This window comes from Rattus norvegicus, chromosome 2, assembly GCF_036323735.1.
Source record: "Rattus norvegicus strain BN/NHsdMcwi chromosome 2, GRCr8, whole genome shotgun sequence".
NCBI lineage: Eukaryota > Metazoa > Chordata > Mammalia > Rodentia > Muridae > Rattus > Rattus norvegicus.
In genome coordinates this window covers 48399979-48426424 of record NC_086020.1, presented here as the reverse complement: position 1 = coordinate 48426424, position 26446 = coordinate 48399979, and the positions used below count along the sequence as shown (strand labels likewise).

Below are 26446 nucleotides of genomic sequence, written 5' to 3'. Positions count from 1 at the left end.
ATCAAAGAAGCTGAGTAGGACTGGGTAGAATGAAGCCTTACTTTGGTTCTCAATTATGTACTTGCAACTAAAACAGGTGTTTTCTTTTGCATGCGTTGTGTCTTTAGAAGATATGTATACATAAGAAAATATTCCCCCACGTTGTGTTTAACATTTTAGAGATAATTTACTTCGTTAATAATTTACCTGAAACACAGAAATGAATATATACCCTTTCATGGCCAAGGTCATAAAGACCAAGGCTTTGGCATTGCTGGAGGAGGAATTGCAACAGGATACAGAAGGCAGAGGGATGAGCAGATGCAGTCAGTGAGCAGATAGGAAGAGCCCAGTGATGTGGACCAGACATCCATCTATTCATAAAGATACAGTTGGCAAAGACAGAATGAGTAGGGTAGACATTAGTCAAGCCACTCTTGACTCATACCTCGAGAATCCATATTGCCCAAAAGGAAGCTAGACATGCCCCTTCCTTGCTGGTGAGGAGGAAGCCATCTAAAACTCACCAAGTGTTTGTCAAAAAGGATTTCAAAATCATAGGATGACCTTGCTTATTAAAGGATTTTGCTTTCTAAAATAATTCAAAGGTATAACGCAGAAATAAATACCTTAAAAAGCATGATTTTAGAGCCACCAGAGCACTATATGCAATAACCATTTTCTAATATAACATGAGGAGCTAGGGAGATGGCTCAGTTGGAAAGTCTTGTGGCACAAGCATGAGAGCCTGGGTGGGAAATTCCTTCCACTGTCATTAAAAGAAACAGCTCTCACCTCATAGGAGTTTAAGGCATGGTTTGTTTTGAAGCAAATGTGAGTCTTGGGAATTCAAGTCATTTAACTCCCCTCTAATAGGTTCCAGTGTGGAAGCAGTTTTGTGGGATTTTTACAGAAACAGAACAAAGTCATAAATCAAATATTTCAGACTGGCAGTTATAACAAAATGAAGAATCTCCCCTGTAGGCCTTAGATATTATCTGATGACATTCTTAGCTTGAAGCTACTGGTCTTCTTAGTTAATAGATTCCTAAAGGGTTTTACCTTTTAGTTACAGAATGTGAGCTGTGTAACAGAGTTGAGCAAGGAATGGCTATTCGGGGGCTAAAACTGGGCCAAGATAAGGTAATTGGGCTGCAGACTTGTGGCATGGCAGCTTTTCCACACCACAGCAGCTCTAGTCAGTCAGACAGTCTCTGCAGACACAGCGTCTTTACAGGAATTCTCATTCATACCGCCCACACGCACCTGCTACCCTGGGGCAGGAGAGGTGGGCAAACAAGAATCCCTCGGGTTCACAGGCCAAGCAGCCTAGCTGAATCAGCGAACTCTACATCCAAAGAAAGACTGATTGAGGCCAAGAGCAGCTGAGATTGATGCAGGAAGATCCTAACATTACACTCTGCTCTCCACATGCACATACATGGACAAAGGGGTGGGGATGGGGGGACCAAACCAAAACGAGAAACAGCAATCTAGTGAAAGGCAAATAAATACAATATGGCATGCGTGTTTGCTGATAGAGTAGACCACCATTGATCTGTAAAGGTGGATGCTCGGGACAGCGGATGATGCACACCCAAGGCAGACAGGGGGAAAACGAAAGGTTTTATCGTGCTGCTTGAGACAGTGCATAATTTAAAACATGATTGTTTTCTTCCTGGAGTTTTCTGTTTAATACTTTTGCAGCCAGGCTACCCAGGAATACCTGAAACTGTGGGAAGCAAGGCCAAGGGTAAGGACTGGGAGCTACGGTGTTTCTGGTGGTTGAAGTAACTTGGAAGTTCCTACACTCTGTGTTTCAAACCTAATTCTTCTCCCAGAAAACGAAAGCAAAGCTACCTAGTCAAGAACGGAGAAGTGTTGTAGTTTTAGTGAAAGCCGGGGGGCAGGAGGGACAACTAGTTTTCTAGACGCCTCTGAACTATTTCCAAATCGGAAACTAACTCACAGATCCCCGAATTCCGAGCTTGCACCTGGCCACTTGGTGTAAGTCTCCTGTCTTTGGAGTAAACATCTAAGATGGTTCTAAACAACAAGGGTCTCCTAGGACAGGAGATAAAATCTTTTCCGTATCAAATAGTCACTACAGAACAACAGTGCCGAAAGCACATATAATACACAAAGGGGCGTGTCCTCTGATGCACTCCCATCACCCTAGCAAGTTCAATGTAACAATGTGCGAGTAATCCCGTTGTTTATGTGTTTGCAGGGCCAGAGATGTGGCTGTAGTTAAAGTGACCATGAATTTTGAACCCAATAAAGTGAATATTCAAAAGAAAAACTGCCGTGTGGAGGGCAAAGAAACAGTGTGCATAAATGCTACAATGTGTTTTCATGTGAAATTAAAGTCTAAAGAGGACTCAATTTACGAGGCTGGTAAGCATTATGGTCATAGTGTGCACTTTCGGGCAGCAGAGAATGCACTGGCTCTAGGATCATGGCCTCTCCCAAGCATAATAAACTGTTCATGGCATTCGCCCAGTGAGTGTGCACACCCTTGAAACCACTCCTGCTCTGGGAGGAACAGTGATGGATCCTAGTCCACTCTGTAGCAGAAATTACATATCGGAACACAATGACCTCGGAATTTCATGTTCTCCTGGGCTTCCCAGTACGTTCATATAATACTCTCACAGGTAGCATTTAAAGATGTTCTATAAACGAGGTATTTCAAATCGTCTCCCTTCTACTGCCCCCCTCCTGGGAAAAGGCCAGCATTGCAAACGACCTGCAGATTGCAAATAACAAACACCCTGCCTTCCCACCTCCCCACCCCCACCCCTGATCCCAATATTCTTTTCCCATTGAGATGAGGCTTCTACTTTTAGCCAGACATGTTCTGGAGCGGGGGGTGGGGGGTGGTCAACCCGTGTGTCCCTCTCCTTATGTTCTGAGCTTTCTAAGGCAGTCTTCATTGATGTTGAAATATGTTGGGGTCAAACTCTGAGAGCCGTTGGCTACAGAAGTGTGATTTATTCTGCAAACAAAATACAAGGGCGATATGAAAACTCAGTAATCTTTAAGGTTAAATTGTCTCAAATTTCTCTGGTTGTGCCTCTGATAGTCTTTTGACTGAAGGCAAATGAAATGCAGAGGTGAGTCCTAAAGACTGAGGCTTTTGTATGCAAAACTATTTTATAGATTTTAATGAAATACTTAAAGGAGATTTATTGTCCTCTTGTAAAGAAAATGGACTCACTCACGTTCTTTACTGTAGCCTATTTTCACAGAATTTCCCAGTGTTTGGGGCATCATCTAAGTTGACATGGTTCTTTGTTTATTTTTGTTTCTGTTGAAATTAATTTGAAGTCAATCAGTATTTCAGGCAGCTTTCCAGTATTTCTAAATTACAAAAACTATTTAAAACAAAAATTTAGTAAATGCAGACTTAGTTAATAAATCAGAGCTCATATGTATGTCTATGTGAGTATGTGTGTATATAAATACATTACACATAACTATAACTTAAATGTTCAATGCATGGTCAAGCCAGACAGCCATTCTATAGACTCGTTCAAGGTTATGCCCATGAGGGCTTCTGTCTCTGTATTGTAGCAATACAGGTATTGTCAATGTAGGATCTCCTACTGATTCATTTGCTCAAGCATTTTTCTTGCTAATTCCAAGCATTGGATCAGGTGAGTGTTTGTCGATTTTTCTTTCATTTTTATAGATCTGCAGTACCGTGTCACCCTTGATTCACTGAGGCAGATATCACGGAGCTTTTTTTCTGGAACTCAGGAAAGGAAGATTCAAAGAAATATCACCGTTCGAGAATCAGAATGCATCAGGCACTCCTTCTACATGTTGGCAAGTAAATCGTGTGTTACAGCTGCCTTACTCCAAAGTGCGAGTGCAGTGTGCACGTGTGGGCAGCCGTCCCTCCTCTTTAGTTATTCAGAACCAAGAACTGATGACTTAGGACTTGTATAAAATTTGATGAGCATCAGACAGAGCTGACAAAGAACCAGTGACAAAAGGAACTGCCTAGTTTCAAATGTTACAAAAATCTTTTTGCATTATATTGGCTACTTTAACATTTTGTCTGGAGCTGAATGGGATGCAGTTTGTATCCCAGCATCCCAGAGGTCTGAGTGACTGGTGGTGGGGTTGGGGTGGGCTGGGGATTCATTTAGCCTCAGAGGCTCAGAATAAAATAAAAATCATCATAGCTACCCATCTTCGATGGTCCCTGAGACCATTCACAGCAGTGTGTATAAAGATCATTGGTTTTACAATGTTTCTACATTGTTTTTACTATTTGTTACTAAAATAATGGTTCTCACTAAAATGGAAAATATTAATCACGTTCCCATCGTTTTCCTATTAGTACGCACTGCAAAAATCCATAGTTCAGATGCGTGTGAGTGAAATATGACTGCATTTGGAGAGTTTGCCCTTCTTAAAGTGAGCCACTTTCCCCAAAGTATTGGAAACTGATTTGGGGAATGAGGTCTCAAGAGCAACAATGTTTGTGACATAGCTCAGTCGGTCTATCCAGGCAGGGGAGATAGTAGCTCCCTCTTTGGAGCTCTAGGGGAATAACCTGTCAGAGGCTGGAGCCTGTACTTTCCTTATGACCCTTGTCAAACAGGAAAGCTGTTGTACCACTTCAGTGAAGCAAGGCCAGGCTGAAATGTGATGTCAAGTTCGGGTCATGACGAGAATGTTCCAGGATGCCACAGCGGCGGAATCATAGCAGCCAGTGACTGTGACAGCAATGACAAGTGTTGTTTTCTCTCACAGGACAAACATGACTTTCAGGACTCTGTGAGAGTGACTCTGGATTTTAATCTCACTGATCCAGAAAATGGTCCTGTACTTGATGACGCTCTGCCAAACTCAGTCCACGAACACGTAAGATTAATTTACAGCGTCTCTTTGTGAATGGGTCAGGGGAACCAAAAGCACACAGACACACAGTTTAAACCAATTGTGTGAGAGATAGAGAGAAAGAGGAGAGAGACAGAAAGACAGACAGAGAATCAGACCACTCTAGACTTCTTGCGGCCCGTCTGACTTCCTCTCGTTTGGGTTTAAGGAAACCAGAAATAAACAACTGAAAAGGTGTTTATCCTAACAAGCACTAAGTTATGAGTCACAGTTTAGGGAGAATGGATGGGCTTATACTAGACCACATACCTGGACATAGCGAACCACTAGTCAGCAGTTCTTGTGCTGTAAAGGAGGCCTGTGGTGTAAAGCTTGTGTCTCGGTTACCGTCCTATTGCTATGAAGAGACATCATGGCCAAGACGACTCTTATAAAAAAAAGCATTTAATTGAGGGCTCTCTTACGGTGTTAGAGGGTTAGTCTATGATCATCATAGTAGGAAACAGACAGGCTTGGCACTAGAGTGGTAGCTAAGTGCTTTCCATCTTGATGTGCAGGGGTCAGGCAGAGAGAGAGAGAGAGAGAGAGAGAGAGAGAGAGAGAGAGAGAGACAGAGAGAGAGACAGAGAGAGAGACAGAGACAGAGACAGAGACAGAGAGACAGAGAGAGACAGAGAGAGACAAGAGAGAGGGAGAGGGAGAGGGAAGACAGTCAGTCAGTCACTGGACTGAGCTTGGGCTTTTAGAACCTTAAAGCCCATCGCCAAGTGACAAATAACCTCCTCCAGCAAGGCCACACCCACTTCAACAAGACCACGCCTCCTGACCTATCACAAGCAGTTCCTCTAACTGAGGAGCAGACTCTGAATTATGGGAGCCTGTGGGAACCATTCTCACCCAGACCAGCACAGCTTACACCATGAAGGAGCAGTGCGGCACATGTGCCTCCCGTGGGCACAATATTTTCCCATGAATGAAAGAGCTAGGAAGGGACTAAGCTGGGCTACCTCTGTTCTCAAACTCAAAGTTCACCGACACATATCGGAGAGTGAATGAGGGGGCGGAGCGGGGAAAGGGCACCGCAACAACACCCACAATGGAGGAAAGCTGTAGGGGCAGAGAGCTCATTGTCCTCATCTGTCCATCTTCCAATATCCCGCAACCTTCCAAGTACATTTATCATCTTACATGAACCAGACACGGAGCTCAGCCTCACCCAGGAATCGGGCTTTCAGCAGTAATTAAACGTCGTACGCCGTGCTGTGAAGGATTTCAGAGTTGCCCATCCTTCCATCTAGTCTGGGAAGACAGGGAAAACTGCATATGGTTGTGACTCTTAAGTGGAGCCCTGCAAGACTGGATGACTGTGCACCCTGTGTACAGTGCGGGTGGGTGAGGGTGCCTGTGAAGGTGCTTAAGCCATTGAAGACTCACACAGTCTCAGCACTGCAGTCCAAACCACAGCAAAGAGGTGAGACTGACAGAGCATGTGGCTAGATCAGGCCACAGTGGAATCCTCGGGGATTGGTGCCACTACCCAGACTGTAGACATGTTAAAGGACAATGCGGTGCTGTTGACTTAATGTAGCTCGGTGGGTAGCAGACAGATGCTGTTTAAAGACTACCTCTGCCACCATGTGATAAATAACTGAGGGAAAAACGTGCTGGGCGCCAGGACAAGGGGCTTTGTTAATGTAGAGGGGGGTGGAGAGGTGGCAGGGGATGTGGAAGCCATGGAGAAGAGGCTAGGAAGGACGCGCGTGACGATAGACTGGATGAGCAGGAGGATGGGACTTAAAAAGAAGAATCAAATGGAGCTTCCAGACACATGGCTGGATTGTTTCCGACCTCTTGATTGACTTCTTCAGTGCTTCATTCTTTACTAGGAGACCATGGAAAGGAAGCTGTGTAGGTCTAGAGCTTAGAGGGTTTTTGTTTTGTTTTGTTTTGTTTTTGTTTGTTTGTTTGTTTTTGTTTTTGTTTTTGTTTTGTTTTGTTTTGTTTTGTTTTTTTTTGCTGTAATCACATGAGGTTTATCGATAGGAACCAGTGCACTGGGGTCGAGACTCATATCCCACGCAGGGGCAGTGGAGTTCGACCCTGAGAGGCTGGGAGAAAGGGTATTTAAAGGAAGAAGACACAACCCAAGGGAGCAGGGATGGCACCATTGGAAAATCACAAGGAGAAGCTTCTTGTCTCAAGATTGCTTAACTTTATGGTCCGATAGTTCCTAGAAACTTCCTCCTTCTCAAGGTTGTTCTCTAAGATTTTAATCTAACTTTATGGGCAGCTAGTTCCTGGGAGAAACTTTCTGTTATCTTTACTAGGTCTGGAATCGCATATCTAAGGACCGTATCTTAAGTCCTTTTATCTAGTTCCTGGGACAGCAGGCTCAAGAAATGTGACCTTTTACTTACAGGTAGAGGGCAGGGTCTGGAATTTGAGGTATTTAGGGCTTTTTGAAACTTCTGACTTCTTAGCTGCATTTTTATTCTTTCATTCCCCACTTCTTCTACTGGCTAGTTCTAATCATAGAACTAAATTTTAGTATCTTTATACTATTGGCTTTCTTGTCCTCCTAAAGCATGATACTGTTGGCATAAAATCAAAATCTGAACAGTACTCACTCTTTCTCTAATGAAGGTAACTAGTTTCTTTAACACACATGGACCTATAATCAGAAGCAGAAGCAAAACTAATAAGGGTCCCAAAAGGGAAGATATCAGAGTAGTCATCCAAGGATATCTACTAAACCAGCTCTCGAACCATTCCTGATGTGCTTCTCTGTCTCTCTGTCTTTTGTCTAACCTTTCTCTAAGTTTATTCATGGAGAATATTATTATTCATTACTCCTGAATGGTCTACATAGAAGCAACATTCTTTCTTTTAGTGTAGCACACAGACCTCCTTCTTTAAGGAATATCAGGTCTAATCTTCTCCTATTCTGAAGGACTACCTCTGAGAGGGAGGTTAGGGATTCTTGGAGGTAAGTCAATGGCAGTTCTGAATTTTCTATAAGCCTTGTGTTGCAGGGCAACAGCAAATGTCCTTGTAGCTGCCCTAGACTCAGCCTTAGGATAGCCCTAAGTATTTCTCAACTCTCTTTTGTGTCTTACTAAGTCGTTAGCATCAGGATTCCAATCTGGACACTATCTAAACCTACACACCAAGGTCATGACAGTCTTTTAGAACTTCTAAACTGATACAGGTTGTGATCCCTGAGGCACAGTCCCAAGAAGTGTTAGGAGTACTAACATATGCAATATTACATCATTTGCAATAGAAATCAAGCCTATCCCCACACCTATCCAGATGGAACTCAGGGCAAATATGAAATTCTTGTTTCTAAAGCACACTCCTCAAGTGAGCATTATAGCAAACTCCCAGTCACATCTCTGATGTATCCACTTATCTGATGTGCAAGTCTAGGGAGCTTTTGCAAGATCTGAGTGTCCTTCTAGGTTCCAGCTCTCAGCCCCAACTTCTAGTACGTGGCTGGTGAGGGCTGAGACTTGACGGCTGTCAGGGTGGTCAGCAGCACCAGGTACGGTCCTTTCCACTGAGGCACGAGTGTCTGGGCTCGGTGTTGTTGTATGTAATTGAGTCTCCGACCTGGGTCTGATGAGATGTCTCAGGGGGTCCTTGGGGTATAGGCTGCTGCCAGCTGTGACCAGATTTCTTTCTGTATCACCTGTAGGTCTTTTATCCTGGCATACAAATCATTATTACTATGACATGTTGGTTCAGTAACATCATCTAATACAGTTAGAGGAGCCGAGGCCCCATATAAGATCTCAAAGTAGGTAAGGCTGAATCTGGAAGGGGTATTTCTTGCTCTGAAGAGAGCAAGAGGGAAGGAGTGCCACCCAGTCAGCTCCAGTCTCCATGGTCAATTTGGTCAGGGGCTCTTTTAGAGTTTTATTTATTTACTCTCCCTGTCCGGAACTTTGAGGTCTGTAAATACAACATAATTTCTAATCGACTTCTAAATATTTGGCCACACCCTGGCTTACCTTGGCAACGAAAGTAGGGCCATTGTCTGACAAGATTACCTTGGGCACTTCAGACCGGGGAGAAGATTTCTTCCAGTATCTTCTTGATGACTACCAAGGCCCTCTCTTGCTTGGTGAGGAAAGCTTCTATCTATTCCTGAAAAGGTATCTACAAGCACTAGGAGATACTTGTGACCATATTTTCCTGGTTTTATCTCAGTGAAGTTCACTTCGACTTTTCACTAAACTCTCTAGGTCTCTTTGCCCTGTTTGCTTGCTAAGCAATCACTTACTGACATACCTTATATTTTTTACTGCCTCTCTGGCTAGAATCTTAAAGTCTATTACATACACCTTAACTACTTGGACAAGCTTCTTATCTCCTAAATGAGTCCATTTGTGTATTTGGCAAAGTGAGTCTTTTGTTTGTTCTCTGGGGAATATAGTTTTCCCTCAAGTGTGCCATTGCCATCCCTCAATTTGGGCCTTTTCTTCTGTTGTACATTCTAAGTGAGGCCATCCCTTAGTCCGTTCCTAGTTCCCAGTGGCTGTCTCTTGCAGGCCTGTAACCAGGATAAGCTCCTGCATAGCCATTTCTCAAGCCACTTGATCTGCTTTGTTATTGCCCCATGCCACTGAATCTCTTCCCTCCTGATGTCCTGGGCAATGAATAACACTCACAGTTGCTGGCTTCATCAGGGCATCCAAGAGATGGCAAAGGCATCTGTGGCACTGATGTGCTGGGGGTTAGAGGTTCAGCCACCCCAGATGACATTGTGTTGTCCACCATGGCAGCACCCACTTATCTCTGACCTTCATGAAGAGAACTGTTCCTGTCTGTGGACAAGGTAGCCTCGGCTTTCAGCAGGGGTCGATTGGTCAGTCACAGAGGTCTTCCCTCCACCCATGGGCTTCTGCCAGTACTTGACACTCTTGCTGTGGTGGCTCCAGGTCAGGATTGGGCAGCAAGGTGACCAGATTGCCCCCAACAGGTGGAGAATCTAGTCCATGTCAGCTGACCAGTGGTCCCACCCTCTGGGACATTTCATTTAAAGGCAGAACATCAGACACTCTACCACAGTTTAAGTCCTGGATTGAGTGATAATTGTTAGTGCCCGGCTGGCAGGAGCGATGTGTTCCAGGCAGAATTGCACTAAGCCACACATCTCCCAGCATCAGGTACTGGTGCACTGAGACAAGTCTTAAGCTCCACATACACAGTCTGCAGATATGCATACACATGGCCTTACCCAGCCATTTCAGCCCACACAAGCCATTTTGGAGAGCAAATTTCTCATGAGCAAGGGATAGGGGCAGTCAGGGATGACCATGAACTAGTGGGTTACCCGGCCCACGCTGAGGTCCACTGTTCTTCGGGCAGTCCATAAGTATTGCTTGTTGCAGGTAGCCCCCTGTCCCCAAGGTCTTTGATGGACACTGGCCCACTGGGGCATAGGAGCACCAAGCGTTGGGTCCCTGTATCCACAAAACACTGATTGGGCTTCCCCTCTATCCTGGGGCAGTCCCTGACCCAGTGTTGTTTTTCTTACAATAGGCACTCTGATCTTTAGCCAGGAATTCTCTTCTGTTGCCAAGTACTGTCTTCCTAGTCTCTCTAACTACTGTGGCCAGTATAAGTTTTTCTCCTGTCTTTTATCTCTCCTTAGTTCTTTAGCTTCCTCTTCTTTCTGTCTCTTTTCTTACCTAGCTTTCTGCTCTTTTTGTCTTCTTTCTTTCTTTTTTCAGTCTCTCTGTCTGCATCTTACAGCTATTAGGTGCTGTCCACTTTTGGGCACAGACCCTGAACCACACACATTAACCTTATTTTCTCTGCAACTTACACTAACTCTCTCAGTGACTTAGCTTAACTCTTCAAGTTTCTACAACTTTTTTTTCATATCTTTTCCTTACTTTAGCCAAATTGGTGGGGCGTTTTCTAGCCCCTCAGAGACCCACCATTGGAGTCTGACAGTAGACCTGGTGCTCCCTACCTTCAGGCATATTGAAGTCAACAGGCAGAAGTGAGGGTCTTCCATCCGTGTCTGGAACATTTTTTCTGGCCTCTAGTAGGATTCTGTATTTCCTGTAACAGCTACTAACAAGCATCTCAAGTGGGATGGTGAGAAAACAAGAGTCCAGAAAATAGAGGTCCGCCGAAAAGGACAAATAGCATTCAGTCACACAGAAAGACAATCAAACAAAAGATTAACAAACAGAAGTGCGCACAAAAACAAAAAACAAGTGGCCGCCGTGGAATCGCCACAAAACTGAACTGATTTAGAAGGGAGCTTCCGTGAGCTCACCAACGACAGATGAAGGAGAGCAGATTCTACATCACTCTTCCTTCTCAACCACAGACAGATGAAGGGGAGTGGATTCCATTTCACTCCTCCTTCCCAAGAGGACACCAAAGACAGTTGATGGAGAGCAGATCAAAAATAATGGTTAAGTCAAAGGTGCCTTCTGGAGGCCAGTCAATATCAAACACTGGCCACTCCAAGGAGCAAAAAGTCTGCCACGGTACAAATTGTGTGCTCTAGCAGTCCAGTGGTCTAAAGTCAAACTCAGAGGAGTTCCATCGTCAAAGTCACAAGTAACACAAAACAAAGACCTAAGACACACAGACAAAGACCACTCTGGAAATACAGACGGCTGGGAGGACGGGTCTCTTTTCCAATCCAGGAGAATCACCGAATCCTCACCAGCACCCAGATGGGAATCTCCCAGGCATCCCTGGGGTTCCCCCAGATCTCCTGGGACGTCTCCCAGGGCAGCATAATCGGTGAGCCCCTGGCACGTCTACCGCTCACACTCGCGTCTCTCCTGAGACATGAGCCTCCCTCTCAGCCTGAGATGGGAGCAACTGCAAAACCAGAACTCCACAACTCACGAGCAAATACAGACCCAGAGTAGCAAATACAGACCCAGATTTAGCTGGCACAAAACGGACACAGACAAAGACACAGATGCTATCTCACCTCCAAGTGGGTCTTTGGAGATGAGGGTAGTCGCTGATCCCAGACGAGGCCCCAATGAAAGATCCCCGGAGCGGGGAGACCCTCACTCAAGTCTCGGGATGGCACGACCCCCCAAGAACTCACACAAGACCATTCTTGCTGTAATCACATGAGGTTTATCAATAGGAACCAGTGCACTGGGGTTGAGACTCATATCCCACGCAGGGGCAGTGGAGTTCAACCGAGCTTAGAGTTCTTGACTTGAGCTTTACAGACTGTCCTTCATTGGAAAACAGACACTAGTATAAAATATCTATGAGAACTACCTCCTTTAAAGGATTGGGAATTAATACCACAAGACGACATTTATTCTTTTCCCCATAAAGCCAGCAGTAAATGTAACATCCCTTAAGATCTCAGCCATGCAATCAATTTTCTCACAGAGCTGTCTCTCTTACTTGGGCGCCATACCATTTCTCTTACACAAATTAATAGGTAGTCCGGTGATGTTTACCTACACTGTGAAAAACATGTTCCTGTGAACTGTTTCAGATTCCCTTTGCCAAAGACTGTGGAAACAAGGAAAGATGCATTTCAGACCTCACTCTGAATGTGTCCACCACAGAAAAGAGCCTGCTGATCGTCAAGTCCCAGCATGACAAGTTCAACGTTAGCCTCACCGTCAAAAACAAAGGAGACAGTGCGTACAACACCAGGACAGTGGTGCAGCATTCGCCAAATCTGATTTTTTCGGGAATTGAGGTGAACAGACTGTTTATCATTCATGCTCTTAATGACTATTTATTGAACCTGTATTTCATGTTACTGAGCTAATTAATTTCATAACGTTGATTTGACAAGAGTAGAGAGCTGTTTTGTTAGTCTTAGATCATAAGATAGTGGTCACAGTCGCAAGCTTTTAAGATGTTTAAAAACTTGCGTTATTTTATTTTATGCATAGCAGTATTATACCTAAAGGCCAAAGGAGACATTGGATTCATGAACTACAGTTACAGACCATTGTGAGCAGCCACATGGGTGCTTGGACTTGAGCTAGGTTCTTCTGGAAGAACAATCTAGAGTGGCCAGTGCTCTTAGCCACTGAGCAATCTCTCCAGCCCCCAGCCCCCGCACCGAGCTTTGGTTTTGTTTTTTTTGTTTTTTTTTTTTATTAACTTGAGTATTTCTTATATACATTTCGAGTGTTATTCCCTTTCCCAGTTTCCGGGCAAACATCCCCCTCCCCATTCCCCTTTCTTATCGGTGTTCCCCTCCCCACCCTCCCCCCATTGTCCCCCTCCCCCCAACAGTCTAGTTCACTGGGGGTTCAGTCTTAGCAGGACCCAGGGCTTCCCCTTCCACTGGTGCTCTTACTAGGATATTCATTGCTACCTATGAGGTCAGAGTCCAGGGTCAGTCCATGTATAGTCTTTAGGTAGTGGCTTAGTCCCTGGAAGCTCTGGTTGCTTGGCATTGTTGTACATATGGGGTCTCGAGCCCCTTCAAGCTCTTCCAGTTCTTTCTCTGATTCCTTCAACGGGGGTCCTATTCTCAGTTCAGTGGTTTGCTTCTGGTATTCGCCTCTGTATTTGCTGTATTCTGGCTGTGTCTCTCAGGAGCGATCTACATCCGGCTCCTGTCGGTCTGCACTTCTTTGCTTCATCCATCTTGTCTAATTGGATGGCTGTATATGCATGGGCCACATGTGGGGCAGACTCTGAATGGGTGTTCCTTCAGTCTCTGTTTTAATCTTTGCCTCTCTCTTCCCTGCCAAGGGTATTCTTGTTCCCCTTTTAAAGAAGGAGTGAACCATTCACATTTTGATCATCTGTCTTGAGTTTCATTTGTTCTAGGCATTTAGGGTAATTCAAGCATTTGGGCTAATAGCCACTTATCAGTGAGTGCATACCATGTATGTCTTTCTGTGTTTGGGTTAGCTCACTCAGGATGATATTTTCCAGTTCCAGCCATTTGCCTACGAATTTCATAAAGTCGTTGTTTTTGATAGCTGAGTAATATTCCATTGTGTAGATGTACCACATTTTCTGTATCCATTCCTCTGTTGAAGGGCATCTGGGTTCTTTCCAGCTTCTGGCTATTATAAATAAGGCTAAAATGAACATAGTGGAGCACGTGTCTTTTTTATATGTTGGGGCATCTTTTGGGTATATGCCCAAGAGAGGTATAGCTGGATCCTCAGGCAGTTCAATGTCCAATTTTCTGAGGATCCTCCACACTGATTTCCAGAATGGTTGTACCAGTTTGCAATCCCACCAACAATGGAGGAGTGTTCCTCTTTCTCCACATCCTCGCCAGCATCTGTTGTCACCTGAGTTTTTGATCTTAGCCATTCTCACTGGTGTGAGGTGAAATCTCAGGGTTGTTTTGATTTGCATTTCCCTTATGACTAAAGATGTTGAACATTTCTTTAGGTGTTTCTCCGCCATTCGGCATTCCTCAGCTGGGAATTCTTTGTTTAGCTCTGAGCCCCATTTTTTAATAGGGTTATTTGTTTCCCTGTGGTCTAACTTCTTGAGTTCTTTGTATATTTTGGATATAAGGCCTCTATCTGTTGTAGGATTGGTAAAGATCTTTTCCCAATCTGTTGGTTGCCGTTTTGTCCTAACCACAGTGTCCTTTGCCTTACAGAAACTTTGCAGTTTTATGAGATCCCATTTGTCAATTCTTGATCTTAGAGCGTAAGCCATTGGTGTTTTCTTCAGGAAATTTTTTCCAGTGCCCATGTGTTCCAGATGCTTCCCTAGTTTTTCTTCTATTAGTTTGAGTGTGTCTGGTTTGATGTGGAGGTCCTTGATCCACTTGGACTTAAGCTTTGTACAGGGTGATAAGCATGGATCGATCTGCATTCTTCTACATGTTGCCCTCCAGTTGAACCAGCACCATTTGCTGAAAATGCTATCTTTTTTCCATTGGATGGTTTTGGCTCCTTTGTCAAAAATCAAGTGACCATATGTGTGTGGGTTCATTTCTGGGTCTTCAATTCTATTCCATTGGTCTATCTGTCTGTCTCTGTACCAATACCATGCAGTTTTTATCACTATTGCTCTGTAATACTGCTTGAGTTCAGGGATAGTGATTCCCCCTGAAGTCCTTTCATTGTTGAGGATAGCTTTAGCTATCCTGGGTTTTTTGTTATTCCAGATGAATTTGCAAATTGTTCTGTCTAACTCTTTGAAGAATTGGATTGGTATTTTGATGGGGATTGCATTGAATCTGTAGATTGCTTTTGGTAAAATGGCCATTTTTACTATATTAATCCTGCCAATCCATGAGCATGGGAGATCTTTCCATCTTCTGAGGTCTTCTTCAATTTCTTTCCTCAGTGTCTTGAAGTTCTTATTGTACAGATCTTTTACTTGCTTTGTTAAAGTCACTCCGAGGTACTTTATATTATTTGGGTCTATTATGAAGGGTGTCGTTTCCCTAATTTCTTTCTTGGCTTGTTTCTCTTTTGTATAGAGGAAGGCAACTGATTTATTTGAGTTAATTTTATACCCAGCCACTTTGCTGAAGTTGTTTATCAGCTTTAGTAGTTCTCTGGTGGAACTTTTGGGATCACTTAAATATACTATCATATCATCTGCAAATAGTGATATTTTGACTTCTTCTTTTCCGATCTGTATCCCCTTGACATCCTTTTGTTGTCTGATTGCTCTGGCTAGAACTTCAAGAACTATATTGAATAAGTAGGGAGCGAGTGGGCAGCCTTGTCTAGTCCCTGATTTTAGTGGGATTGCTTCAAGTTTCTCTCCATTTAGTTTAATGTTAGCAACTGGTTTGCTGTATATGGCTTTTACCATGTTCAGGTATGGGCCTTGAATTCCTATTCTTTCCAGGACTTTTATCATGAAGGGGTGTTGAATTTTGTCAAATGCTTTCTCAGCATCTAATGAAATGATCATGTGGTTTTGTTCTTTCAGTTTGTTTATATAATGGATCACGTTGATGGTTTTCCCTATATTAAACCATCCCTGCATGCCTGGGATGAAGCCTACTTGATCATGGTGGATGATTGTTTTGATGTGCTCTTGGATTCGGTTTGCCAGAATTTTGTTGAGTATTTTTGCGTCGATATTCATAAGGGAAATTGGTCTGAAGTTCTCTTTCTTTGTTGTGTCTTTGTGTGGTTTAGGTATAAGAGTAATTGTGGCTTCGTAGAAGGTATTTGGTAGTGATCCATCTGTTTCAATTTTGTGGAATAGTTTGGATAATATTGGTATGAGGTCTTCTATGAAGGTTTGATAGAATTCTGCACTAAACCCGTCTGGACCTGGGCTCTTTTTGGTTGGGAGACCTTTAATGACTGCTTCTATGAAAAACTACACGCCCGAAAGCAGAACACTCTGTCCCCATAACTGACTGAAAGAGAGGAAAACAGGTCTACAGCACTCCTGACACACAGGCTTATAGGACAGTCTAGCCACTGTCAGAAATAGCAGAACAAAGTAACACTAGAGATAATCTGATGGCGAGAGGCAAGCGCAGGAACCCAAGCAACAGAAACCAAGACTACATGCCATCATCGGAGCCCAATTCTCCCACCAAAACAAACATGGAATATCCAAACACACCAGAAAAGCAAGATCTAGTTTCAAAATCATATTTGATCATGATGCTGGAGGACTTCAAGAAAGACATGAACACACTTAGGGAAACACAGGAAAACACTAGTAAACAAGTAGAAGCCTACAGAGAGGAATCGCAAAAATCCCTGAAAGAATTCCAGGAAAACACAATCAAACAGTTGAAGGAATTAAAAATGGAAATAGAAGCAATCAAGAAAGAACACATGGAAACAACCCTGGATATAGAAAACCAAAAGAAGAGACAAGGAGCTGTAGATACAAGCCTCACCAACAGAATTCAAGAGATGGAAGAGAGAATCTCAGGAGCAGAAGATTCCATAGAAATCATTGACTCAACTGTCAAAGATAATGTAAAGCGGAAAAAGCTACTGGTCCAAAACATACAGGAAATCCAGGACTCAATGAGAAGATCAAACCTAAGGATAATAGGTATAGAAGAGAGTGAAGACTCCCAGCTCAAAGGACCAGTAAATATCTTCAACAAAATCATAGAAGAAAACTTCCCTAACATAAAAAAAGAGATACCCATAGGCATACAAGATGCCTACAGAACTCCAAATAGATTGGACCAGAAAAGAAACACCTCCCGTCACATAATTGTCAAAACACCAAATGCACAAAATAAAGAAAGAATATTAAAAGCAGTAAGGGAAAAAGGTCAAGTAACATATAAAGGCAGACCTATCAGAATCACACCAGACTTCTCGCCAGAAACTATGAAGGCCAGAAGATCCTGGACTGATGTCATACAGACCCTAAGAGAACACAAATGCCAGCCCAGGTTACTGTATCCTGCAAAACTCTCAATTAACATAGATGGAGAAACCAAGATATTCCATGACAAAACCAAATTTACACAATATCTTTCTACAAATCCAGCACTACAAAGGATAATAAATGGTAAAGCCCAACATAAGGAGGCAAGCTATACCCTAGAAGAAGCAAGAAACTAATCGTCTTGGCAACAAAACAAAGAGAATGAAAGCACACAAACATAACCTCACATCCAAATATGAATATAACGGGAAGCAATAACCACTATTCCTTAATATCTCTCAACATCAATGGCCTCAACTCCCCAATAAAAAGAAATAGATTAACAAACTGGATACGCAACGAGGACCCTGCATTCTGCTGCCTACAGGAAACATACCTCAGAGACAAAGACAGACACTACCTCAGAGTGAAAGGCTGGAAAACAACTTTCCAAGCAAATGGTCAGAAGAAGCAAGCTGGAGTAGCCATTCTAATATCAAATAAAATCAATTTTCAACTAAAAGTCATCAAAAAAGATAAGGAAGAACACTTCATATTCATCAAAGGAAAAATCCACCAAGATGAACTCTCAATCCTAAATATCTATGCCCCAAATACAAGGGCACCTACATATGTAAAAGAAACCTTACTAAAGCTCAAAACACACATTGGACCTCACACAATAATAGTGGGAGATTTCAACACCCCACTCTCATCAATGGACAGATCATGGAAACAGAAATTAAACAGAGATATAGACAGACTAAGAGAAGTCATGAGCCAAATGGACCTAACGGATATTTATAGAACATTCTATCCTAAAGCAAAAGGATATACCTTCTTCTCAGCTCTTCATGGTACTTTCTCCAAAATTGACCATATAATTGGTCAAAAAACGGGCCTCAACAGGTACAGAAAGATAGAAATAATCCCATGCGTGCTATCAGACCACCACGGCCTAAAACTGGTCTTCAATAACAATCAAGGAAGAATGTCCACATATACTTGGAAATTGAACAATGCTCTACTCAATGATAACCTGGTCAAGGAAGAAATAAAGAAAGAAATTAAAAACTTTTTAGAATTTAATGAAAATGAAGGTACAACATACCCAAACTTATGGGACACAATGAAAGCTGTGCTAAGAGGAAAACTCATAGCGCTGAGTGCCTGCATAAAGAAACAGGAAAGAGCATATGTCAGCAGCTTGACAGCACACCTAAAAGATCTAGAACAAAAAGAAGCAAATACACCCAGGAGGAGTAGAAGGCAGGAAATAATCAAACTCAGAGCTGAAATCAACCAAGTAGAAACAAAAAGGACCATAGAAAGAATCAACAGAACCAAAAGTTGGTTCTTTGAGAAAATCAACAAGATAGATAAACCCTTAGCCAGACTAACGAGAGGACACAGAGAGTGCGTCCAATTTAACAAAATCAGAAATGAAAAGGGAGACATAACAACAGATTCAGAGGAAATTCAAAAAATCATCAGATCTTACTACAAAAACCTATATTCAACAAAACTTGAAAATCTTCAGGAAATGGACAATTTCCTAGACAGATACCAGGTACCGAAGTTAAATCAGGAACAGATAAACCAGTTAAACAGCCCCAGAACTCCGAGCTTTGGTTTTTAAAGCTTTCAGTTTTTTGTCTTTAGAGGGACATGTCTCTTCTTAGACTTTGTATCTTAACAAAGATAGCTGATAGTTCCAAATTCTGTACTTCACAGAGTCATCAGGCCACCAAAATTAAGATTCAGCCAAGAAAAAACTTATAATAATCAAAGCTAAAAACATTAACGGAGACAAAGAGGCGTTCATATGTTGAAAGGAAAGTCTCCATTGAGAAAAATCATGATAGTGTTTCTTTCTTCCTATGAAATATCCTTACTTTAGCCAAAGATTTCTGTTAGAAAATATGTATTATTTATTTATAATGAATGATTCTATTTGGCAATAACATATCTGTATGTCAGACATTTTATTAATTTGACAATAATCCCCTTCATAGGGTGATGGATCATTTGTCAGTATTTCCATATTTCACCTTAGCTTTTGATTCTGATTCCCAAATATATGCACCAGGTTAAAATCCTGAATATATTTATATGAATAAATTTGAAGTATTTTGATTCATATTAAAATGAGTAATGCTAATATGAATATTTTATTTACATTAAAAACTAATACCTTTAGTGTGCGAATGTAGTTAAATTATGAAAAACAGCTTAGCATGTGTGAGACCCTGAATCAAATAGTGCACACACATTAATACATAGTATTAAAGCATTGTTGTCTAGTTTCCATGAATTTAAATTGTTATTGTTAATTCACTCCATTTGTTCCGGTGTCATTTGGACACATGGTAACTAAGATAGATTCATGTAAGGATCATTTGTTACTATAACATTTTATTTTGAGAACATTATGAATATGAAATAATTGTAGAAATGTAAGCGTAACATGGAGAACCATTAATTATCACCCGATTGTCTCTGGAAAGCAAAGTGTGTTAAAAGGCATTGCCTGTATCTCTCCTGCTGGCTTTCTGGCTGTTGCCATAACTCACTGCCGATGATTCAAGGAGGTCCTTGTCCTCGTATTAAGGCCTCTCCTGTATTATGTGCTGGGTAGAGTCAGACGTGCCCTAGTGGTTGCAGGTTAGAGCTTCGAACTCCAGGCTCTGACAGTGCAGACATGAGGGTCAGCATCCACCATTGCTACTTCCTGTACATGATGCTGTCAGTGCTCCTTCCCTGACTACTCCTGCAGGACAAACGTGCTTTGTCCCAAGAGCGCCCTCAAGTGTTGGTTTCAGATCTCCATGAATTATAAAATAGGAAGTCCCCAGGTGCTGTGACTCTCCCCAAGAGTCAATCTTGGCAAGGTAGCTCCTAGAGCATAGCTGAGAAAATTCTAAAAAGATGAATGCAAATCTTTCCCCTGCATTTCTTTTCTGAATCATCTTATTTTTTTTTTCATTTCAGGAGATCCAAAAAGATAGCTGTGAATCTAATCAAAATATCACTTGCAGAGTTGGATATCCTTTCCTAAGAGCAGGAGAAACGGTGAGGAGACTGGGTAAAACATAAGTAGCCGTCGCCAGCGAGAAGTGACATGCTCAAAGCCAAATGTGTAAATCCAAATGCAATGGTTCCCAACCTTCCTAATGTTGTGACTCTTGAATACAGTTCTTCGTGTTGTGATGACCTCCAACCATAAAAGTCTTTCTGTTGCTACTTCATAACTATAATTTCACTACTGTTATTTGGAATGCAAACATCTGATATTCAGGATATCTGATATGCAACCCCTGTGAAAGGGTCATTTGACCCCCAAAGGGGTTGCCACCCAAGGGTTGAGAAATGCTGCTGTAAGGGGTAATTTGTGATGATAAGCATTGAATGCAAAGTACTTGCAGCCTGTATGTGCTATTTCTGCCTCTCTCAGGCATCTGAAGGTTGAAATTTAATCCCCAAGATGATAGCATTAGGAAGCAGTGCCTTTGCAACTTGTGGCTTTGCAAAAGAGGCTCAAGAGGGTTTCTTTACCCCATCATGACATGATGCACACTGTCTCCAGAGAGCAGGAGACCATAGCACTCCGATCTTCTGGTGCTTTCATCTTGGGGTTCCCGGACCCCAGAGCTGTGAGAAGGAACCCTCCACTGTTTCTGAATCACATGAACTCCGAGATGAAAGTTCTGAACAGAGCCCAACTTACACTTGCATCTGAACACGCCATTGCTCTGTACCATTGAGGAAGGAGCTGGAGTTAAACATTCCCTTCTCTTCCAGCAGTTCCTTTTGCTTGGGATAAAAGTTTACATTGGAATATCTCTTAGTTTATACAAAGGGTGAAGGGAAGAATTTGCAAGCAATCTCAATTTGGGTTTTACATTTGGAATATTCTTGGGTTTCAGATCTAGACCCCAGGTTTTAGTATTTCAGGAATATACAGTAAGCAGCTCCCTCAGGTCTGCTTCTCTGCCAGCATCTTCTTGTAGACTCAGAGGCCTGGAGGATACCAAGACTCAAGTGTCTAGGCTAGAAGTAGAAGTCAAGGAGAGATAGGGAAACTCCATCCAATAAAAGTCCTTTACTGAAGTAGTTCTCAACCTATGTGCCGCGACCCCTTTGGTGGTTGAATAACCCTTTCATAGGGGATACATATCAGATCTCCTGTCTACCATATATTTAGGTTACAATTCAAAACAGTCACAAAGAAGCAATTCAAATAATTTTTGTTGGTGTCATCACAGTATGAGAAACTGTATTAAAGGGTCACAGCATTAGGAAGGCTGAGAACCGTTGCTTTACTAGACTGGAGATCAGAACTCCAATGCAAGAGGAAAAAAAACATCTTTCTTAAAAAGAACTTTATTTTGTTTTTAAGTCTAAACTAAGATTGTGCGTGGGAGAGAAGAAAACAAAAGGTATTGTCCGTATGCACTATGGTATAGCCGTGCTAACCGTGTGAGCCTTCAGGTTCTTGCTACCCCACCTGTGAACAGCACCAGTCCTTCACAAGCTGTAAATGTCACAACGTTTCTATTAAACATTTAACATCAAGATATTATTTTAGGTTGTTTCCATTAGGTATTTCCGGAAAGCTTTCCTGGCTCAAATTTTAGATATTTCAATTAGAACAAAATAAAATTAGTTTTGAGACTGAGAAATACAATTTCATAAGCATTACGATGAGATCACTGGACAAGAACATGCAGACTGTCTCTGATTAAAAAATACACTTTGGTATAATTGTTGGCATTCATATACAGTCTATGTAAAGGTAGAGCTTCTCAAAAGAGAGCTGTCTGTGTGGGACACTTGTACAAAGACACTTTCTGTTGTTTCTTAAATATTGTTTTACATATGCAAGCTCTTACAAACAAAACTCATTCAAAAGAGCTAAGCCACTCTGTATCATCTTCTTTTTTTTAATTTTTTTATCTTTATTAACTTGAGTATTTCTTATTTACATTTCAAATGTTATTCCCTTTCCCAGGTTCTGGGCCAACATTCCCCCTAACCCCTCCCCCTCCCCTTCTATATGGGTGTTCCCCTCCCCATCCTTCCCCCATTACTGCCCTCCCCCCAACAATCACGTTCACTGACGGTTCTGTCTTGGCAGGGCCAAGGGCTTCCCCTTCCGTTGGTGCTCTTACTAGGCTATTCATTGCTACCTATGAGGTTGGAGCCCAGGGTCAGTCCATGTATAGTCTTTGGGTAGTGGCTTAGTCCCTGGAAGCTCTGGTTGCTTGGCATTGTTGTTCATATGGGGTCTCGAGCCCCTTCAAGCTCTTCCAGTCCTTTCTCCGATTCCTTCCTGTATCATCTTCTTAAATTATCCTGTGGTGATCCAAAAACAATTATACTACCAAATTAACAAGTCAAATATGTTTTCCTTGTTTTATTATGGTGGACTTTCTGAATTAAGGCGACTCTAGTTATTAACATGCCACAATTATGTTCATAAATCTTATCTGGAAAGTTGTGGTAATTAAATAGAATGGTTCTTCTTGATTTGCGGTTTGCATAAATGTTTTTTGTTACTATGACTTAAACAAGGCATTTAAGTTCAATGTCGCATGTGTCTTGGTACATTCAGACTGCTATAAAAATAGCCAGAATAAAACAGCACATGGATGAGAAATTTACTTCTCACAGATGTGGAAGCTGAAAAATCCATGATTAAGTCAATGTCAGACCCAGTGTCTGAGAAAGAAACACTTTTTGGTTCAAAGATGTCTTCTTCCAGCACCCTCTGGGAGCCAAAAAGACAGGTTTCTGGTACCTCTTGTACAAGGGCATTAATCCCACTCATGTGGACGCTCAAGATCTGTTTTCTACCAAAAGGACTGACCCTCTCATATTATTAGTAGCTAAACTTGGACATCTAAGCTTTGAATGCAAAGCATATTACATATTCACATGTGCATATGCATATCAGATTTTATTGTATGCATTTATGATGAGGTTGTACTTCGTAAGATAATGTTTCTTAAGTAATTTTATAATTTCTGTTAGATAGTGAACTTATATGAACTATTTTACTGAAAGTTGTTTCCCTCATCTGTAACTTACTTAAGATGTCCATTTTAATTTCATAGGTTACCTTCAAAATAATATTCCAGTTTAACACATCCCATCTCTCGGAAAATGCAATCATTCACTTAAGTGCAACAAGGTTGGTCTATATGCGTGTGAATATGTCCGCATTTCTGCATATCGTGTCTTTCATGCGATTTGGTTATTTTACCTGTAGAACCACTGGCACCTTCTTGAAGCTTGTATACAGTCAGCAGAAGTTAACAGTCTGTGAAACTCTTTGCTTCATAAAACATACCATGGGGGGTAATTAGCAAAAGTAGAAGAATTCTTACTCAGAACAAATACAATCACTGATAATACTAGCTGTAGACTGTCTTGTACTTGCCCGCCACTCATAGCTGCCAAACTTTATTTATGGTTAACAGAATCTCCCAATTTTAATCATTTACTAGCTGTCTATCAAGGTCAACTGAATAATCATATGGTCTTCAGATTTTTGTGGTACCCTTTTATACTTCAGTAAATTTTACTCAAATCATTCAGAACTTTTCAACATCATCACAGAGCACCAAAATAGGTCCCTAAGTCAACACGAGCAAAGCTCACATGATGTGTTCATCTTTATTTTATTTTATTATTATCCCCTACAAAACTCTTCTTCTAGTGAGAGACAGAAAGAGAGTGGATCCAGACAAGAGGGAGTTGGGGGTGGGGAGGAACTGAGAGGAATAGAGGGAGAAACCACAATCACGAAAAATATGAGAAAAAAATTTAAATTCATACTTCTCCCATACAATGCATCTATTTTCAATGAACGGGAAAATAAATTAAAAAAAAAAGAAAAGTAGGTTTTGCGAACAAAAGTATTTATTCATTTGTGTATTAGCTAAATTTAATCCATCCTGGTTAAATAAAGACTATACTGCATATATCTTTTTAAAGTAGTGAAAGATTAATACAGAACTTGAAGGGGAGTTTAGCTTCCTGATTGGTATAGTTCTCCACCAGGACATATGCTGTGAGGTCATGTGGCTTTGCCTATAGCACCCAGCATTCTTCCTGTGTGTAATCACTACTATAGAGATGGAAAATGAATTAAAAATAATAAAATGAATTAACAGATAAATTAATTCAATCTATTCGATTCAGTTTAGCTTGGCACCTATTTATTTGACATCTGCTGTTCTACCGTAGAAAATTTAGTGATAAAATATTCATTTTATAGATGGAAAAACCAAAGCAGAGAGAGATTAAATAACTCAAAGTAAAGATACTAGTGTTGAAGAACAACTGCATTCCCCACTATCTGGCCATATAAATTATATCTCTCCTCCATGCTTTCTCCATGAATATATGGGGTATATTTGTGAAGTATGGATATGTGTGCATAGATATAATTAAAATTTCAAATATTATGACAATTACACCCAAATCGAGGAATATATAAAAACTTAAAGAACAGGCATATAGAGTATTCAGTTGGGGAAGAGTATTGAAGGCAACAGAAGAAGATGTTAGATTCCCAGATAGCTGTGTGAGCCTACTTGAGTCTCTGTACAAGGGTTTCATATGAACTAAGGTGATTTGTGTCCAAATCTTTATGCCACAAAATTCCGGCACTCTCGTCATTTTAGTGATTAAGCCTGTGGATTCTCATTATTTCAGACAATTTAGATAAATGTAGGCTAAATGAGTGTGGTTTTCAATTCTAATTCAGCAGCTTGGAAACATTACCAATGCTCCTCTCCAGTCTCCCTTCACCTCTTGGTAAAAAGGAACCAAGAATTCTGTGATTTCTGTATTTTAGTAAGTTGCCAACACAGTTTCTTTCCAGTGCATAGCGATGGTGCGTGAATAAGCAAACTTAACGGCTAGTGTGAATGTGCTCTTTTCCAGTGACAGTGAGGAGCCCCTGGAATCTCTTAATGATAATGAAGTAAATATTTCCATCCCAGTAAAATATGAAGTTGGACTGCAGTTTTACAGGTAGGCTGAGGCCACCTTTATTCACTGTCAGCTTCCTGATCTCCAAATGGTTCTGCTACTTTGGTCCCTGGCTGACAGCATCACCTGTTGGATGCTTTAAGGGGCAGGCACTCCAGAGTGCCAAGTGTGAAATTCTGGTGTGGTACCCAGCATCCATATTAAATGTCACCCATATAATCCACCTACATGCTAAGGTTTGAGTGCCTGTGTGCACTAAATACTGAATTACAACGTGCAAATGACAGGACTTAGCTCCTAGTTAGTAGCAAACCAAAATCCTTGACAAAACATCATGTTTTCTGAGAGGTCAGCAGTGTATTTCTGGTCACTGTTCTTCCTCATGCTGTGGGGATGGGATCCACCCGCCCATTCTGTCACACACAGCTAAAGCTTTTCCTATTGGCCAGCCATTGATTTCTTCCACTATCTAGAAACCCTTCTTTCCATTCAGACTTTATTTTCCATTCAAATACCAGTCATTTTTGTAAACTTCCACTCCAGAGTCCCTTGCGTATGAATTCCCTTACTGAGGCAGAACTCCAAGCTCTTCTGTATAAATTTGTACAGTGTATATAAAAATATGAGAGTCAACGCCAAGGCAGGTCTACTCTAATAGTCTAAGAGTTTCTTATGGTACTTTCTCTTTGGTGACCAGTGATCAGAAAGCAAGGGTTAAAGGCTAGGCACTCAGACTCACTTATATTTCTTTGCCTTTGAAGTCTGTTGTCTGTTGACTGACTTGCCACATCCGCTTCTGTCGGCACAAAGATTCTGTCTCAACAATTTTCCACTTAATTCAAATCAATTTTTGGCACACATTTATAAATATCTTTTATTTTTCTTCTCTCGGCTGAAGTGCTGCTTTGAGAGATGGTCTTGAGTTCTACCAGGGTCATCCAAGGACTGTGACCTTTGTAGGACAATTGAGCTTTCCATCTACCAGTAACAGTGTTTTTTAAATTGCGTAAATGTAAATTAAAAAGAAACTAGTTTCATTTCAATTCACCACTATTAAATATATCAAATTTTTGTCTGACTTTTCTCTAGATTTAAATGCTAGTGGGTTCCTAGAAACTGTTCACTTGAAATGAACTTGTATCTTGAAAGTTACATAGAGTTTCCCATATTGACATCAAATAAGCAGCAGTCACTACTGAATTAAATGATTCATTCCATCCTCAAATATTTAACTGAGGTTTAGGGGGTAAAAGAATCACTCTCTGTTTTGAACTCTGCAAATACTTTTTGTGGAATCGTA

At 41.5% G+C, this 26446-nt stretch overlaps 1 protein-coding gene across 3 annotated transcripts in view; it reads left to right on the top strand.

Moving 5' to 3' along the window:
• The window catches only part of Itga1 (integrin subunit alpha 1), a 166156-nt gene that overhangs the window by 118912 nt on the left and 20798 nt on the right, over positions 1 to 26446 (top strand). Inside the window, 7 exon segments of one of the 3 annotated variants that reach the window (NM_030994.2) lie at positions 2210 to 2376; positions 3674 to 3810; positions 4747 to 4857; positions 12335 to 12544; positions 20137 to 20217; positions 23262 to 23338; positions 25099 to 25188. In NM_030994.2, coding sequence (NP_112256.1) covers positions 2210 to 2376; positions 3674 to 3810; positions 4747 to 4857; positions 12335 to 12544; positions 20137 to 20217; positions 23262 to 23338; positions 25099 to 25188 — 873 coding nt within the window. 3 annotated transcript variants of the gene reach the window in all.